The sequence below is a fragment of the Camellia sinensis genome, chromosome 2, assembly GCF_055761805.1.
Source record: "Camellia sinensis isolate YWXY chromosome 2, ASM5576180v1, whole genome shotgun sequence".
In the NCBI taxonomy this organism is placed as follows: domain Eukaryota; kingdom Viridiplantae; phylum Streptophyta; class Magnoliopsida; order Ericales; family Theaceae; genus Camellia; species Camellia sinensis.
In genome coordinates this window covers 159,714,380-159,731,276 of record NC_138962.1, presented here as the reverse complement: position 1 = coordinate 159,731,276, position 16,897 = coordinate 159,714,380, and the positions used below count along the sequence as shown (strand labels likewise).

The following is a 16,897-nucleotide window of genomic DNA, read 5'->3' as shown; positions in this document are numbered from 1 at the left end:
TACTATCACGTCATCAGTATCATCATGCAATAACTTATTGCTATTTTACCCTATTATGTATATGTGAGAATCTAATTATTAATTGAAAATGGGTCACTAAGCCATATATAAATTTATTTCTGGTCAGTAATACACGTCATCGATATTATTGTGATATTGAATTTTACTCTTGTTTCAGGAACGTCATTTGATCATGTCCATTTAATGAATGATGGGCATTATTCATGTAAAAAGATATTACATGTCATCTTCATTTCATTTATAATTACAATATTCTTCATTATTATTTATAATTGATACTGTCATATAATTCTTGTTGAGTTTTTTTGTTTTTATTTTTATAGAAAAATTTTGTTTCTAAATTATTTTCCTTTAATGATACGATTTTCAATAAAATAACAACAAAGTATCATATATTATCAAAAAATCATAAATCAATGGAATGATTATAAAATAGTTACATTAGAGATGTAATCTTTCTTTTTATGTAACTATAACAAAAATAAAAATAAAAATAAATAAAAGACTTGCAGAAAACATAAATAAACTAACACCATAGGAGATTTGTATCACCATAAAAATGGAATATTCACTATTCTGGTGAAAAGCAATTTCTCTTATGTTATTTGAGGATGATGTGAAGTGGAAGCAAAACATGCTCTATTCTCATAACACATCTATGATTTGTGAGTGAAGATAACAAAAATCATCGAAAAAGACAAGATGGAGTCAAGGACAAGAAGACCAATCCTCTCTCTCTCTCTCTCCAATCCGTTTTCCACTCCACCCATCAACCAACTAGGACCCCCCTCTATCTCTCTGTCCATATTGATAATCTAAGAAAGAAAACCCCACAACCAATCACCATCATCATCACCATTTCCACTTCACGAAGCCTTCTCCCTTCTCTCTCTCTCTCTCTCTCTCTCTCTCATATTGTATGCAACTATATAGCTCCCTCTTATCTCTATCAAACTAGTTAGAAGAACAAAGCTATCTAGCTCTCCATTTGGATATCATAAAATTGAAAAATTAACGTAAAATGAGGAAGCCAGAGGCAATGGGGAAACCAGAGAAAGTGAGCAAGAGCAAAGTGAGGAAAGGGTTATGGTCGCCAGAGGAAGATGAGAAGCTAATGAAGTACATGATGAGAAATGGACAAGGTTGTTGGAGTGATATTGCTCGGAATGCCGGTCTCCAGAGGTGTGGGAAGAGCTGCCGCCTTCGTTGGATTAATTACTTGAGGCCTGATCTCAAGCGCGGTGCCTTTTCACCTCAGGAGGAAGATCTCATCATCCATTTGCATTCCATCCTTGGCAACAGGTTCTCTCTCTCCCTCTCTCTCTCTCTCTCCCCCTCTGTGTATGGACACAAACTCTAGTATTAGCTTTGGTTCTTTCTATGGTGTATGTGTTTGGGAAAACAAAAATAAAATGCTAATTTGAATATATGCTTTAGATTTAAACTTGGTGTGGTATGGTATGAGCTATAATAAATATGATCTATACATTTCAAAAATCTGAGCACTTTTTTGATATTTTTTCTAAGTACATAAGTTTCAGTTGTTGTTGTAAAATTGCTATATATTCCGGAAAGATTAATATGGGAAATTGGAAATTGAGCAATAAGAGCATTCCTCCTGAGAAAATGCGAGTGCTCTAATCTTCCCCATATTACATTAAAAAGTTATCTGGTGGTCATATGCTTCTTTAATTATCTACCATGAACAAGGATTTTTAGTGCATATGGTGAATACCACTTCAATGTAAAATAAAAAAGAGCTAAGTTTTACATGTATCTGAATCATCAATCAAAAATGGGCTAGTTTTTAGGAGTTTTATTTTGAAAAATGTTTGGGAGCTCTAAAGGAGCTCTAGAGAGTGGATTCCACTGACTGATGTGATGTTTTGGTCTTAAGTTTTTTTTTTTTTTTTTTTTTTTTGAATTTCCACCTCATTAGTTGTCCATTAGTGCTGCCAAATTAGTAGGATGTATCATTGTTGTTTTATTTTATTTATATCATCTCTTTCCAGTTTCCCCTCTGTGTGCCACCCGGGAGCGGGGATTGAGATTGATATGGTTTGACTCCTCCAAAATATACAGAATTCATAAATGTTTGGTTTGAATATTCATGCATGCATGGTACAGTCTTTAAAAACCTTGAGGAAAACCAACCAAAAAAAAAAAAGACAATGCTGACTCTTCCGGCATTTTCAAGGACACTTTTATCGAAATGTTGGCGATATTAACTTTATTTTATTTGTTTCAAAATCATTCTTATCTGTATGTTGTGTCAATCCAGATTTTTCAATTTCTACACAATGTTCTGATATATGAAATAAGTGCCCTTGATGTAACTTTTTGTTGTTGTTGTTATTGTTATTATTGATTTTGTTGTTGTTGTAGTATAATTTAAGCTTTCATGCAAAGCCATGCATTCAGATTTTGTGTTGATTATATTTCTTATTTTCTAAGCATTTGAAATGCATTTAGAGTCTTATATATTTTCTAAGATTTAAATTACGACAGGTGGTCTCAAATTGCAGCACGTCTTCCAGGAAGGACAGACAATGAAATCAAGAATTTTTGGAATTCAACAATAAAAAAGAGGTTGAAAAACAACAATTTCACCTCCACTTCCACATCCTCACCAAACAACAGCAATTCATCAGAAGAGCCTAGCAGACATGTAATAGGAGGCACCACCATGTCCATGCAAGAACAAGGCAACATCATGAATATGTGCATGGACACATTTTCCTCTTCATGGTCTATGCATGGAATGCCCACACCCAACTCCTTCAACCCTTTCCCTCTGCCTCTCGACAACGCCTACGATGCAAGAGTCACTGCTGGATTATTCAGCATACCGACATGGTTGGGACATGTAGGTATGGGAGATGGATGTTGTGAGGATTATGGGATTGGAGAAGAAAGATTGAGTGTGATGGGGGAGTTAGAAGGTGACCTTTCAATTCCTTCATTAGAAAGTAGGGGTATTGTTGAGAATAATGGTGGTGGTGCTGACTATAATTTGGATAAGAAAATCAGTAACAACAACCACTTGAATAATAATAATAATAATAGTGATGAGGCCATCATCAAAGCGGAGGACGTGTTTGGGTTTGGAAATCATTGGCAAGGGGAAAACTTAAAAATGGGAGAATGGGATTTGGATGGTTTGTTGGAAAACGTCTCATCCTTTCCTTATCTTGATTTCCAAGTTGAATAACTGGCTACTACCTAGCCCTCTCTCTCTCTCTCTCTCCCTCTCCCTCTCTCATTGAGCCTTCCAAATCCATCTCTTTCGGAAATTTTGAAGAAATAAGTTCTTACAAATCACGTAAGACTACATGCATCTTTCTCCAGATCTCGCTTTAGCAAGAGTCTCATGTATTGAATTGTGATTCTCATCAAACAGCGTCAATTGTTTGACGTGAATTTTTCTAATAGATTTTTTTTGAATATTTTTCATGTCGAATTATTTTAACAAGAAGTACAATAATTTTTTTACAAAAATGGATATATGGGTAGAAGAGGTGATGGGAGGGTTTAATTTTTTTATTTTTTATTTTTAAATTTTGGGCAGGAAACTAGGGTTAGTGCAACAGCAATCCTTTTCATGTGAATAGTGGAGAATTGTGATACGAAAACTGAGAAGAAATAAGGGGGCAGTTGGTGAATTGTATTAATTTGTATGTACACATCAATAAGATTAATGTGAAAGGGGAAGTTGTTACTAGTGGATTGGAGGATTATAAGTAGACCAATCAATTAATTAATATGCACTTCTCAATAAAAATCACAAGTTCTCTCTCTTTCTTTCTGTATGTGTGTTTGTATTAATAATTTTAGTTTTCATAGTTTAAATTTAAATTTTATATTTTCACTTTTACCTTGATTCTTTCGTTACTTACTGTTAGAATTTTAAACGAAAAAATATCACATACAAAACTAAATAAATCAAAGTAAAATTTAAAAGAAACTCTAGGGACCACAAGTGTAATAAATAAATTACATTGATGGTCCTTATAATTTTTCTTGAATTCCACTTTTTTTTTTTTTTTTTTTGATCGGCAAAATAAATCTTTATTGATAAAATCAAACAAAAAAGATGGAGAACATCAATAAAGAGGAGCTCAAAGCTAGATGAAGCTCAAAGCTCTGGTTAGTGAGAAACCAACAAGAGGCAAAAAGATCAAAAAACAGCAGCAAAAACAACCAAAACATAACACTCCTCTAAAGACGCACTCAGCTGTAAACTCCAAAAGCAAAACTGCAAGTCTGGCACAGACCAAGATCATAGAATTCACCAAGAAAAAGGCAGCATAACAGAAATCAACTCAGAATTGCAGAGCTTCACCCAGCAAATCAACAGATCAAAGAACAAGGTAGCATGAAATGCATTCAACAGATCAGTCAGGCAAATAGGAAGCAGCAGATCAGTCACCCTCCTGAGAATATCAGTATAACATGAGCTGTACTGCAGCCCTGCACCCACACAGATCAAACCCAGTCCTTCTATATCAGCAGTGATCTGTAACAGATTGAAACAAAAACCTACATCCAAGCAGCCAGCCACCACCTCAATTAGGCTTTGATCCTATCAAGATTATAGACAATGTCCTCCACAGAATACTGCAAACCTCCATAACTATGCTTACACCAAAGATCTAACCTCACTTTCACCAACTCAGCCAAATCAAACCCATCAACACTCTTTTCATGAAAAAGGCATTCATTTCTAGCTTTTCAAATTGACCACATAATAGCTACGAGAACAACTTTCCACATTGGTTGGATCACCTTTTTGAATTTAAAACCAGCACACCAATGCAGCAATGCCTCAATTGAACTCGGAACCACCCAAACCAGATCCACCATTTCACTATATCTGACCACAATTTCCATACCACTAGACAAGACAGAAGCAAATGATTAATTGACTCATTCTTTGTTCTACACAGCAAACACATTGAATTAGCTTCTGAATTCAACACACCAATCCTTTTAAAAAACAATGAAGTTTTAAGTCTTCCTTTCCAAACTAACTAGCTACAAAATCTAACCTTGGATGGGGTAATATTCTTCCACAGCATATCAGCAACACCTACGACAGGACCTTTTGACAACATCCACCACTTCTATGTCAAACCCACAGAGTAAGAACTTGAAGGGTTGGCCAGCCATAAACAAGAGTCCTCTACTTGAACTGTTAGAACATGTGCGCCCCTAAGTACTCCTTGCAGCCTTACAACCTCCTCCTCCTCCCAAGCTAACAGAGATCTTCTAAACAGAAATTTCCACTCATGTGCTGACCCTCTACTATGATTCAACTGCATAATTTGTACAACCCTTCTCCTCAGACAGCCTGTATAGCCTGGGGAATTCCTCATTCAAACACAAATTATTTAACCACTTATCCTCCAAAAATAGAAGTCTTTGCCCATTTCCTACAAGAAGCTTGAAATTAGATAAATAGTAATCAATCAACTCTGGACTAGATGCACCAAGGTGGACAACATCTGACCAAATCCTTGACGCTAAACAGGATTCTGGAATAGTAGGTACCCAGCCACCAGCACCCACACCATATTAGCACATCAACATTTGTTTCCATATAGCTTTGTCCTTCACTCTAAACCTCCACCACCATTTAATCAAAAGGCAAGCATTGATTTCTCTCAGATTTCTAAGCCCCAGACCCCCTTGTGATTTGTCCACTGTTAAATCCGCCCATTTCACCAAATGGACTTTCCTCTTGAGTTCGGATTTGCCCCATAAAAATACTGCCTGAATCTTCTCAATTTGTTTAGCCACTTCCACAGGTATTTTGAAAATTGATAGAAAATAGATGGGTAGACAAGAAAGGAATGACCTAATCAAAGTTAAACGACCAGCGTAAGACAAGACTTTCCTCTTCCCTGCAGCTAACTTCTTTTTCACTTTCTCAATAACAGGTTGCCAAGTGCTTTTTCTATTGGGGTTAGCCTTAAGAGGTAAACCCAAATAACTAATAGGGAGCTTTTGGCTACGGCAGTTGAAAATGGAGTTAAACTGATTAATCTCAACATCATTTAAACCCACCCCCACACAACATACTTTTGTGGAAATTGATCTTTAAGCCGGAAATCACCTTAAAGCAAGGCAAAATTCTCTTAAAGTGTACCAATTCCCCTTTTTCCGCATCACAGAATATGATTGAATCATCAGCAAATTACAGATGAGAAAATTTCAATTCATTAGGCCCTACAGAAGCTCCTTTAACTAGCCTTATCTCCTTTGCTCTTTCAATCAATATGTTCAAACCTTTAGCAATAATATTGAACAAAAGAGGAGATAATGGATCTCCCTGCCTAAGCCCTCTCTGAGGAGTAAATTCTGCTGTTGGAGAACCATTGACCAGGACAGATACTCTGGATGATGAAAAGCATGTTTTAATCCAACCCAACCATTTATCCCCAAAACCAAAATTCTTCATCATAGAAAATAGGAACTCCCAATTAACTGAATCGTATGCCTTTTCGAAATCCAACTTTAGAATGATGCCTCTTATTTTTGCAGCTTTCCACCAATGTACTACTTCATTTGCGATCAAGACACCATCAAGAATAAATCTGCCACCCAGAAAGGCTGTTTGAACTTCACTAATGATTACTGGCAAGACTCTTTTCAATCTTTTTGATAACACTTTAGCTAGAATTTTATATACTGAATTAACAAGACTAATGGGCCTACAATCACTTAACTCACAAGGATTCTGCATTTTAGGTATGAGGGTGATAAAAGAGTTGTTGAGGCATGAGACAATCTTCCCATTATAATGAAACTCATCCATGAAATGTAAAATTTTACCCTTCATTACCTGCCAGCATTTCTGAATACAAGCCAAATTGAAACCATCTGGACCCGGGGCCTTGTTACCATCACAATCTTTTACCGCGGCCCAAATCTCCAGCTCTGAAAATTCTGCTTCTAAGCTTTCTACCTGGCCAATAGAAGAAATGGAGGCGAAAGGGCCAAGAAGCTTAGGCCTAGAGCTCCAGGTTTCTAAGAATAATTTCACAAAATGCCTATGAACAGCTTGCTTCATTGAATTTGGTTCCACCACCCTAACCCCATCTTCCACAACTGAATCAAGTAGGTTTCTTTTTTGCCTAGAGCTTGCCATCATATGAAAAAAAACCTTGTATTCTTGTCCCCAAACTTAGCCCACAACATTCTAGATTTTTGATGCCATAAACTCTCATTCCTTCTATGCAAATTCCAAACTAGCCCTCTAACTTCTCTTCTTGAATTTGCTTCTGTTTCTGACAAAGCTTTTTCTTCAGCCACCAAATCCAAAGCATGTAAATCCTCCTCTGCTTATTTAAGTTGTGTTTCCACATGACCAAACACCTCTGAATTTCATCTTCTGAAGTTGACTTTGAGTGATGCAAGCTTTCTCATCAACCTAAACCTAGCCCAACCCAGTTGAACTTCTTCCTCCCATGATCTCTTCACTACTGATTTGAAATTAGGATGAAGTAACCAAGCATTAATAAATTTGAAAGGTTTTGGGCCCTAATTCCTCTCATTCTCCATTATTATGACAGGACAGTGATTAGAAATTGTTCTAGGCAGTCCCCACTGCTTGAAGGAGAACTGCTCAAGCCAGATACTCTCCAAAAGGAATCTATCTATCTGGCTCCATCTCTCCCCATCTTGTGCATTACACCACGTAAATCTTCTACCCTTCATTGGCAAATCAACAAGATTCAACCGATTAATTAGCTTATTAAAATCATTCATACCTCTATCCCTTCTAGAGCAACCCTTCATTTCACTGAGAAATCTAATTTCATTAAAATCTCCACCCATACACCAAGGATTAGGGTAGGAAATTTTCAAATTCTTTAAAGATTCCCACAGTTGCCTTCTTTTGCCAACATCGTTGGGAGCATAGACATTCACCACAGAGCATTCAAAAGACTGACCACTAGTACCTGATAAAATGATAAAATTTCTGGAGCCACAACAATCAACAATCTAAAATCTGTCAGGGTGCCAAATACACAGTAGTCCTCCTTCACTGCCATCAGCATCTATACCCATATATTCCATTTTATCAAATGGCCAAATAGATTTAATGAAGGTTTCCTCTAAATTTCTTCTCTTGGTTTCTTGAATTAACACCACATCCACTCCTCTTTCTTTTAAGATGTTCTTGATTTTACTCATTTTCTCTGATCTACTTAGACCACGCACATTCCAAGACATTATCTTCATAAATCAATCTGCAAAACACCTAAGCTCCTCCGTTGGTTGATTAGACTTCATCTGCCCAAACACTATCGGTAATCCTCTCCAAATCTCAAGTTTCCAACTGAACTATCTGTTTTAACACATTATCCTCCTTTCCACCAAAATCCATACCTAGTGTTTTCCCGAGTTGTATTGTTGCTTTAGCCTCCTTCATCAACTTGTCCTTTCTTCTGCTCGATTCACTGAAAGTCGAGTGTGAGCTAGAAATTGCAGCAGCATTTGCTCTGAAAATGGCACCCCTATATATTGTCTTTTCACTTTAGTGCTTCTAATTTTATATATTGTCTTTTTCCGATTAAAATTTTAACGGTGTATAATGGAGGAACTACATTGTAATAAAATTGAATATGTAAGGTATAAATTGTTCAAATTGAAATTACAAGGACTAATGTGACACCTTCCTTAAATTACAGGGCCAATGGTGTAATTTACTGTATGAATAATTATATATGACAAATGTCACAGTAAATAATAAAAGGTTGTTTGGAATGATCTAAATAAGTGTAATTTTTGACTTTTTATTAAATATGACTTGGGTATGGGTTGGGTTGGGTTTGAAGTGATGTGATAGAGAGGTGATGTGACTTAAATAAGATGATGTAACTTAAATAGGATAGTGACTTTTTGACTTTTTGACTTTTTGAATTTTTTAAGTTATGACAAACCAGGCCTAAATCTAAGTGCACACAAAATTTTTATAGAATGGAATACAAATGTGAGATAAAGCTTGAGTACCACACATGGGAGACCCCAAATGTGAGACACACTGATTATCTCATATTTGTGTCCCATTTTGTAAAAAAAAAAAAAGAAAAAAAAAATTATGTTCATAGTACAAGTGTATAACAAAAGTGAATAATTCATTATTTCATTTCTAACACTAAACTAATTTGCACAAAAAAATATACACGAAAAAGTACACAACATAGGGACTAGGCTCCCCCTAGTCCAAAATTTAGATTGGAAGTGTTGTTTAAACTTGTCGAGATCATCACACCCCGTAGCCTCTCCATTTTATGAACAATAAGTGTATTTTTAAAAATTGACATTAACTTTTTAGAAACAAATATAATAAAATAACAAGGCTATGGTAATCTAATTAATCGAGTTTTTTTCAAAAATGATATACACGTGAGGTGGTAGTTCTAAATCGCAGTATCAAGATACGTAATGATATCGATTGTAGAATTAGTATCAATAGTATTGGCTAGTAATTAGCGGGAATCGAGTGTCATTGTTGTGAAATGTAAAAATCATCAGTGGGATGTAGCGGCCACCGTAATTGTTACAATGCAATATATAACACAAACTGGCCAATATGGTTGCAAAATCAATTTACACCGTAATATTAGGATGTATTTGACTTAGAGCCTTAAAAAATCATTACGTACTAATTGATATAGCCATTTCAGTATGTAATGGCCAATTTTTAGAAGCATGAGTAGCACCTTACAAAATAAATGAGTTGAATATATGGAAACAGGACTCAAACAGTACTTCCAATCCAAATTCTAGACTGTAGACAAGTCCAATCCTAAAATAAAGTATATGGTCCAAATTTAAAAGAAAAAAAGTGTTCAAGTGGAATATGAAACATGACTAAGTTGGTCTTAATAATTCTTTGGGACAAATTGAAAGAAGTAAGGATTTTGACACACACACACACACACACACATATATATATATATAGATATAGAATTAAATTGAATTTCTTGATTAATACATATAATTCAATTAAGATATTATATGAAATTATAATTTCTTCTATTCTCCTTTAAGAATAGGAGAATTTTTGACTGGGTGAATTGAAAAAAAAAAAGAAAAAAAAAAAGAGTTGATATGAGTCATCTCTAAGATAAAATGTTAGTTCCAATGATTTTAAACATATTGCGAAATTGTATTATACACGTTATTTTTTTTAATTGATTGAAATAAAACAAACAAACAGAGTTCAAGGCCAGCAGGTCCGGGGTTGCCTTTGGAGCATCCATCAGTGTGGAGCTTGATATATATTACCTCTTGTAGGTTGATAACACCAACTAATTAGACAAATGTGATTTTGACCCGCGTAATAGGATCTGAATGAAAAGCTTCATGGTTTTCAGTGGCATATTGGACTATGCCTCTGGTAACCTGCTGGAAAGTGCTCTCTTCTTGCTGAAACACCAGGTTGTTCCTATCCTTCCAAATTCTCTATAAGATCACAATGAAGATAGTGCCTGAGAGGGTAATTTATATACGAATTGGGCCGAGCTGGGCCTTTATGGGCCTCAGTACGAAGGGCTGAATAAAGAGGTCATAAAATTACTCCGGTCTTGAAGAGGCTTAAAGTTAGCCCGGTCTAAAGCCCAGAAGGTAGACCGGTCCGAGGGACTCTTGATGTTAGTCCAGTTGAAGGACGCTTTGTAGATAGACCGGTTTAAGGATGCTTTGAACTTATACCGGTCATGGCGCAGTGAAACAAGATTGGTCTAAACCTTGATAAAAGATAGTTCGGTTTTGGGCATACATGGTTTGTTGAAAACTATGGACAGAGAACCGAACTAGGTATAGTTCGGCTAAGCATAGTCGTGATTACTTCGGTCGTATGGTAGGTCGGTCATGGAAGAACCATCTCACTTGGTTTAAGCAGTGAGAGGGGGTTGAAGGATAAGCATTATCCTTCAGGAGTATGAATCCTAGGAGGACTCGGCATGGAAGAGTAAAAGTCCTACTAAGATTGTGCCACGCAAAACCTATAAAAGCTCACAAACATCACCTATGAAGAGGTAACACAACTTTGGTTCTTTGATACACAGAGTTTTTTGCCTACTTGTCTATTTTGTTGACTTAGGCATCAGAGGGGTTTCCGGCACACACCCGCCGGCTAGCTCACGTTTGTGTTTTCAGGGAGTAAAGCGATGTCGTACGGAGGAGCGTAGACTTAATCAATAGGATTATACGAGAAGGTTTATTTCTTTCCCGTACAATTGGCGCCGTCTTACGGAGGAGCGCAGACTTGATCAAGCTTTTCCTCTTTAAAAGCAATGGCGCACAATGAAGATTTACCACAGTCCGCCATCGACGGGCAAACACCAGATGGGGGTGCAAGGCGTGAAGGACTATCTTCTATCCCTCCCATGGCGGACTTGGAGCCCCAACGACATAACCCCAGGAGGGATACTAGGGGGAGGCGGACTAACAGCCCCCGTCACTCTCGTTCACAATGTCCTGACAGGCAAAGGCGGAGGATTGATCCTCAAGTTCTGGAGGACCGCGTGAAGGAGCAAGACGAATTAATAAGGAAGATGACGACAGACATGGAGGCCTTGAAACGCCAGATGAAGGGAAAATGAGTGGTGACAGGAGAGGGGCACAAAAGCAAAACACCCCCTCGCCACTCAGAAGACCGTGGAAGGTATTCCACACCATCACAAGCAGAAAGTAGAAGCCTCAGGACAGGCGATACTCAATCCAGAACCTCCAGAGCTCGTTTCTCCAGGTTTGAGAGAACGAGATCATTGAGGTCTTACACAGAGGGAAGTACCTATCGACCCTCGCGCTCACACCAGACATCATCCAGGCAGACGGAGTTGCCAAAATCATCCAATTTGTGGATCATGCTGGAAGAAAGGGCATGTTTGAAGGAAGATACTAGGGCGCGCGACCCTCGCAGAGTTTCTGTCCTTCAACGATTGGCTCCTCGATCGCATGGAAGCGTCGAGGTTGGAATGGCATTACCACGCCCTGCCTACGAACCAACGGACAAAGCATTAGCAAGGCTGCAGACCTCGCCGTTTGTTCCAGCAATTGAAAACGCGCCCCTACCTACAGGTTTCCTTCAGCCCAAATTCACTACGTACGAGGGGAAGACGGACCCCTACATTCACCTAAGCCACTTCCGCCAGGTTATGGCTGTATATCGGCGAAACGAGGCTCTAATGTGCATCCTCTTCCCGTCAAGCCCGTCAAGCCTTGGCGATCTAGGCTTGACTTGGTTTGAAAAACTTCCAGAAGGCAGCATAGCCTCCTAGGCGCAATTGGTGGAGGCGTTTGTCACAAGGTTCAGAACAAACACCAAAACCCCGGTGGAGATTAACCAGCTACTCTCCATCGACATGGGCGAAAAAGAGACATTAAGGTCCTACAATAGTCGCTACTGGGAGACATTCAACCAGATTGGGGACTGTCCCACCAATCTCGCCATTGCACAATACAAGAGAGGCCTTCCGGTCGGGAACAAACTAAGGGACTCAATCACCATGACACCACCCCTCACCATGGAAGCCTTGATGGAAAGAGTGTATCAGCACATCAGGGTAGAAGAGGATGGCGCACGTGCCAAAACAAAATCTGGCACGACCACAGTACCAGAGAAGAAGACCTCAGCAAAGGTCAACGCGGTAGACCGTCCAAGCAAAAACGGACGAGGCAGACGAGACAACGAAGAGGACCAGGATAAAAGATGATTGAGAGTCCGCACTGCCATAACCACGGTCTTCAAGAAACTGATCTACCGAATTCTAAGTGAAATACGGGATGAGCCTTTCATCAGATGGCCAGCTAAGCTTGGGGAAGCTCAAAAGGACTATGACGAAAGATCACGGTGCACCTTCCACAAAGAAAAGGGGCACCGCACTGAAAATTGCACTCCATTGAGACAGCACCTGGAGGAGTTGGTGGCAGCAGGTCACCTGGATAAATACATTGAAGGAGGGGCCCAACCAGCCCCCCAGGACCATAATAACCCTAACGGAATGCCAATCGACGCCCTACCTCAAGGCGTTATCAATGTGATACATGGAGTTTTCGAACCTGAGCGTGTATGTGAGCTCAGAGGATCAATCAAAAAGGCTAAGCATTTAAGAGAGGTACAAAGCGCCCAACCTGCCATCAAGAAGGGGAAGACAGAGGCCACGAATGTCATGTCTTTTTTGGATAAGGACTTGGCAAGGATATATTGCCCTCACAATGATGCCTTGGTTGTCACTCTCCGAGTCAAGGCTTTTGACGTCAAGCGAATTTTGATAGACCAAGGCAGTTCATGTGAAATAATGTACTACGACACCTTTAAACAGTTGAAGTTACAAGATAAAGACTTGGCACCTGCCGTATCTCCCCTGATTGGATTCAACTCCATGCCAGAATGGCCCGTTGGCAAAATAATCCTCCCAGTCAAGGCAGGAAGCGTGACGAAACAAGTGGAGTTCTGGGTATTAAAGGTCCCCTCCACTTATAACATCATCTTAGGCAGAACATGGCTGCATGCCATGCGATCGGTGGCGTCATCCTACCATCAAGTAATGCGGTTCCCCAACGATACTGGTGTAATTGAAGAGGTCTATAGAGATCAGATTATGTCCAAGCAATGCTTTATCATAGTGAATGGCAGCCGCGCTGCCAAAGGATACGTTCATTCGGTGGAAGAACCTGAGAGCAACGAACTGTTTGCAGATGTAGGCAAAGCAGCTAATCAGAAAGCGGTGGAAGACTTGGTAGAGGTAAGAATAGATGAAAAGAACTCGGATAAGTTCTTTTTGCTCAGTTCATCGTTGTCCAGCACTGAGAGATTAGAGGTCTTGGAATTTTTAACCTCTAATATCGAAGTGTTTGCCTAGACACCATACGACATGTCAGGCATTGATCCCAACTTCATCTGTCACCAACTCAATGTCCACCCGCCCGCCAGACCAATCATTCAACACACCCGTAGATCAGCACTCCACCATCCCGAGATAGTGGCAGAAGAAGTAGGAAACCTGCTGGAGGCAGGAGCAATCAGAGAAGTGCACTATCCAAGATGGATGTCCAACACAGTCGTGGTGCCAAAGAAGAATGGCAAGTGGCGTGTCTGTGTCGACTACAAAACAGTCAACAAGGCATGTCCAAAAGACAGCTTTCCTCTACTACGGATAAATCAACTGGTCGACCTAACGGCAGGGCGCAACCGACTTAGCTTTCTGGATGCATACAGAGGCTACCATCAAATCGCCATGAATAAACCAGATCAGGAGGTCACATCCTTTACAACTCCAAGAGGACTATACTGTTACAAGGTCATGCCCTTTGGCCTAAGAACGCAGGGGCAACATTCCAACGGATGGTCACCATGATGTTTGAACCATTGTTAGGCAGAACAATGGAGGCTTACATCGACGACGTGGTGGTCAAGAGCAAGGATGAGAATGACTATCTCAAGGACCTAGGTGAGATGTTTGAGATCCTAAAAAAGCACAAGTTGCGCCTCAATGCATCCAAGTGTGCATTCGGAGTAGGATCTGGCAAATTCCTGGGCTTTCTTGTGACCAACCGGGGTATAGAAGTAGACCCCTCTCAGATCAAAGAAATCCAGGATTTGGAGAGACCAAACTCAGTAAAAGAAGTGCAGCATCTCACCGGCATGGGAGCTGTGCTCAATCGGTTCATAAGCCGGTCATCGGACAGACTACGACCATTCTTCCATGCCCTAAAAGCCAAGTTTGAGTGGGACGAAGAATGCGACCGCACTCTGGAAAGCTTAAAGGAATATATGTCTTCTCTACCACTGCTGGTGACCCCAATTCCTAGAGAAGAACTCTTCCTGTACCTAGCAGTCTCTCAGCATGCAATTAGCGCAATGTTGGTCCGTGCGGAAGGAATCCAACATCTGCCCATCTATTATGTCAGCAAAACATTGCTGGGTGCCGAAACAAGGTATTTGCCACTGGAAAAACTGGCATTGGCCTTGATGATGGCCTCAAGGAAGTTGTCACACTACTTTCACGCCCACATCATAATTGTCCTCACAGCTTTCCCATTAAAAGCTCTATTTGAGAGGGAAAACTTTTCTGGGCGAATCTTAAAGTGGGCAGTAGAGTTGGGACAATTCGATATCAAGTTCCAACCCAGAACCGCGATAAAGGCCCAAGCTTTGGCAGACTTTGTCGCAAAATTCACCCTAGGAAGTCATCATATCTGCCCAGTCGACCTGACTAATACAACCAAACTAGGAATAGAAGTTAATGCCGGAATAGCGTAACCCCTGGTACAGGATGTTCAGTCAGACCCCACAACAGACCAGAGTAAAGACAGTAAGGAAGAAGCAAACCATGCTACACCAAGCCAAGACTCACCAACAAATAAAGACTTGGTACAATCAGATAGCGAGGGGCAGATAGCAAGCATGGACCTTAAGAAAACACCAGCAACATTCTTAACCCCACGACATCATCTGACCCCTCCACTTGCTGGAAGTTGTTCGTTGGAGAGATGTGGAAGCTCTTTGTGGATGGAGCATCCAACCGGCATGGTGTAGGACTTGGCATAGTCCTCATCTCACCAGACGGTCTGGTTGTGGAGCAAGCAATCAACCTTGGCTTCCCAGCATCAAACAACGAAGCGGAGTATGAAGCACTTCTTGCAGGACTCAAATCAGCATTCTACATGAAAGTCACCGAATTAATGGTCTACAGCGACTCACAGCTGGTGGTAAACCAAATTTCTGGCGACTATGAAGCAAAGGATAACAGGATGGCCAAATACCAAGAATTGGTCAGAACAGAGATCAAGAAATTTGAAGTAGTAAGGATAGAACAGATTGGCAGGGAGGAAAACAGCAGAGCAGACGAACTAGCAGGCTTTGCGTCAATGACAGATACATCCATCCCTCATCCACTACTAATTGACTACCTACCAAGGCCAAACATCGAAGACCCCGAAGTAGAAGAAATATGCTGCGCCGAATTAGGCCCCTCATGGATGGATCCCATCATACTGTTCTTAAAAGACGGCGTCTTACCGGAAGACAAAAAAGAAGCCAACAAAATTAGAGCAAAGTCGCAGCGATTTTGGCTCTCCCCATCTATGGCATTGTACAAAAAATCCTTCTCAGGACCTTATCTAAAGTGTGTCCACCCCAGTAAAGTAGAAGCATTCTTGTTCGAAATACATGAGGGGGTGTGCGGAAGCCACCAAGGAGGAAGATCATTAACTTACAAAGCCATTTCACAAGGATACTGGTGGCCATACATACAAGCAAATTTCGAGAAGTATGTGAAGAAGTGCAAGAAATGTCAGAAGTTTGCGCATCAAATACATCAACCGGCCAGAGAACTCCTACCACTAACCAGCCCATGGCTCTTTACAATGTGGGGCTTGGACATAGTAGGACCACTTCCAACAGCGCTTAGAAACAGGAAGTTCTTTCTCGCAGCAACAGACTACTTCACAAAGTGGGTGGAGGCAGAAGCATTGCATCAATTAAGGAAAAAGATGTGAAGAAGTTCGTCTGGCAAAATATCATTACTCGATTCGGCATACCTAGAGCCCTAATATCAGACAACGGCACCCAGTTTGATGGCAGAATCTTTAGAGGCTTTTGTGAAGAATACAAGATAGAATTCTACAATTCTACACCAGTATATCCTCAAGCAAATGGCCAAGCAGAAACAAAAATAGAGAAACAGATTTATGATGCTTACCAAGTCCAGAGGCACAAGAAGATGGAAGTGGAAGCAGCAACAATAGCAAGAACACGCAGCTTCTTCGAAATACAAAAAACAGTAAGAGCTTAGAAGAGAGAAAGAGAGAGAAGAGCTTGAAACAGTAAAATAATCGATGTGGGTGATTCAAAGGA

The 16,897-nt window shown here is 39.9% G+C and overlaps 2 protein-coding genes across 2 annotated transcripts; one reads left to right on the top strand and one right to left on the bottom strand.

Moving 5' to 3' along the window:
• Window positions 1-968: 968 nt before the first annotated feature.
• Window positions 969-3,826, top strand: MYB83 (myb domain protein 83). Its single transcript, XM_028235527.2, has 2 exons — window positions 969-1,323; window positions 2,530-3,826. Exons 1-2 carry the CDS (start codon window positions 1,043-1,045, stop codon window positions 3,230-3,232), a joined length of 984 nt encoding a protein of 327 aa, XP_028091328.2. The 5' UTR covers window positions 969-1,042; the 3' UTR covers window positions 3,233-3,826.
• Window positions 3,827-7,563: 3,737 nt separating this feature from the next.
• LOC114291686 (uncharacterized) lies at window positions 7,564-8,259 on the bottom strand. Its single transcript, XM_082913151.1, has 2 exons — window positions 8,055-8,259; window positions 7,564-7,985 (listed from the first exon to the last, which is right to left on the bottom strand). The coding sequence occupies exons 1-2, from the start codon at window positions 8,257-8,259 to the stop codon at window positions 7,564-7,566; spliced, it is 627 nt and encodes a 208-aa protein (XP_082769277.1).
• Window positions 8,260-16,897: the final 8,638 nt, after the last annotated feature.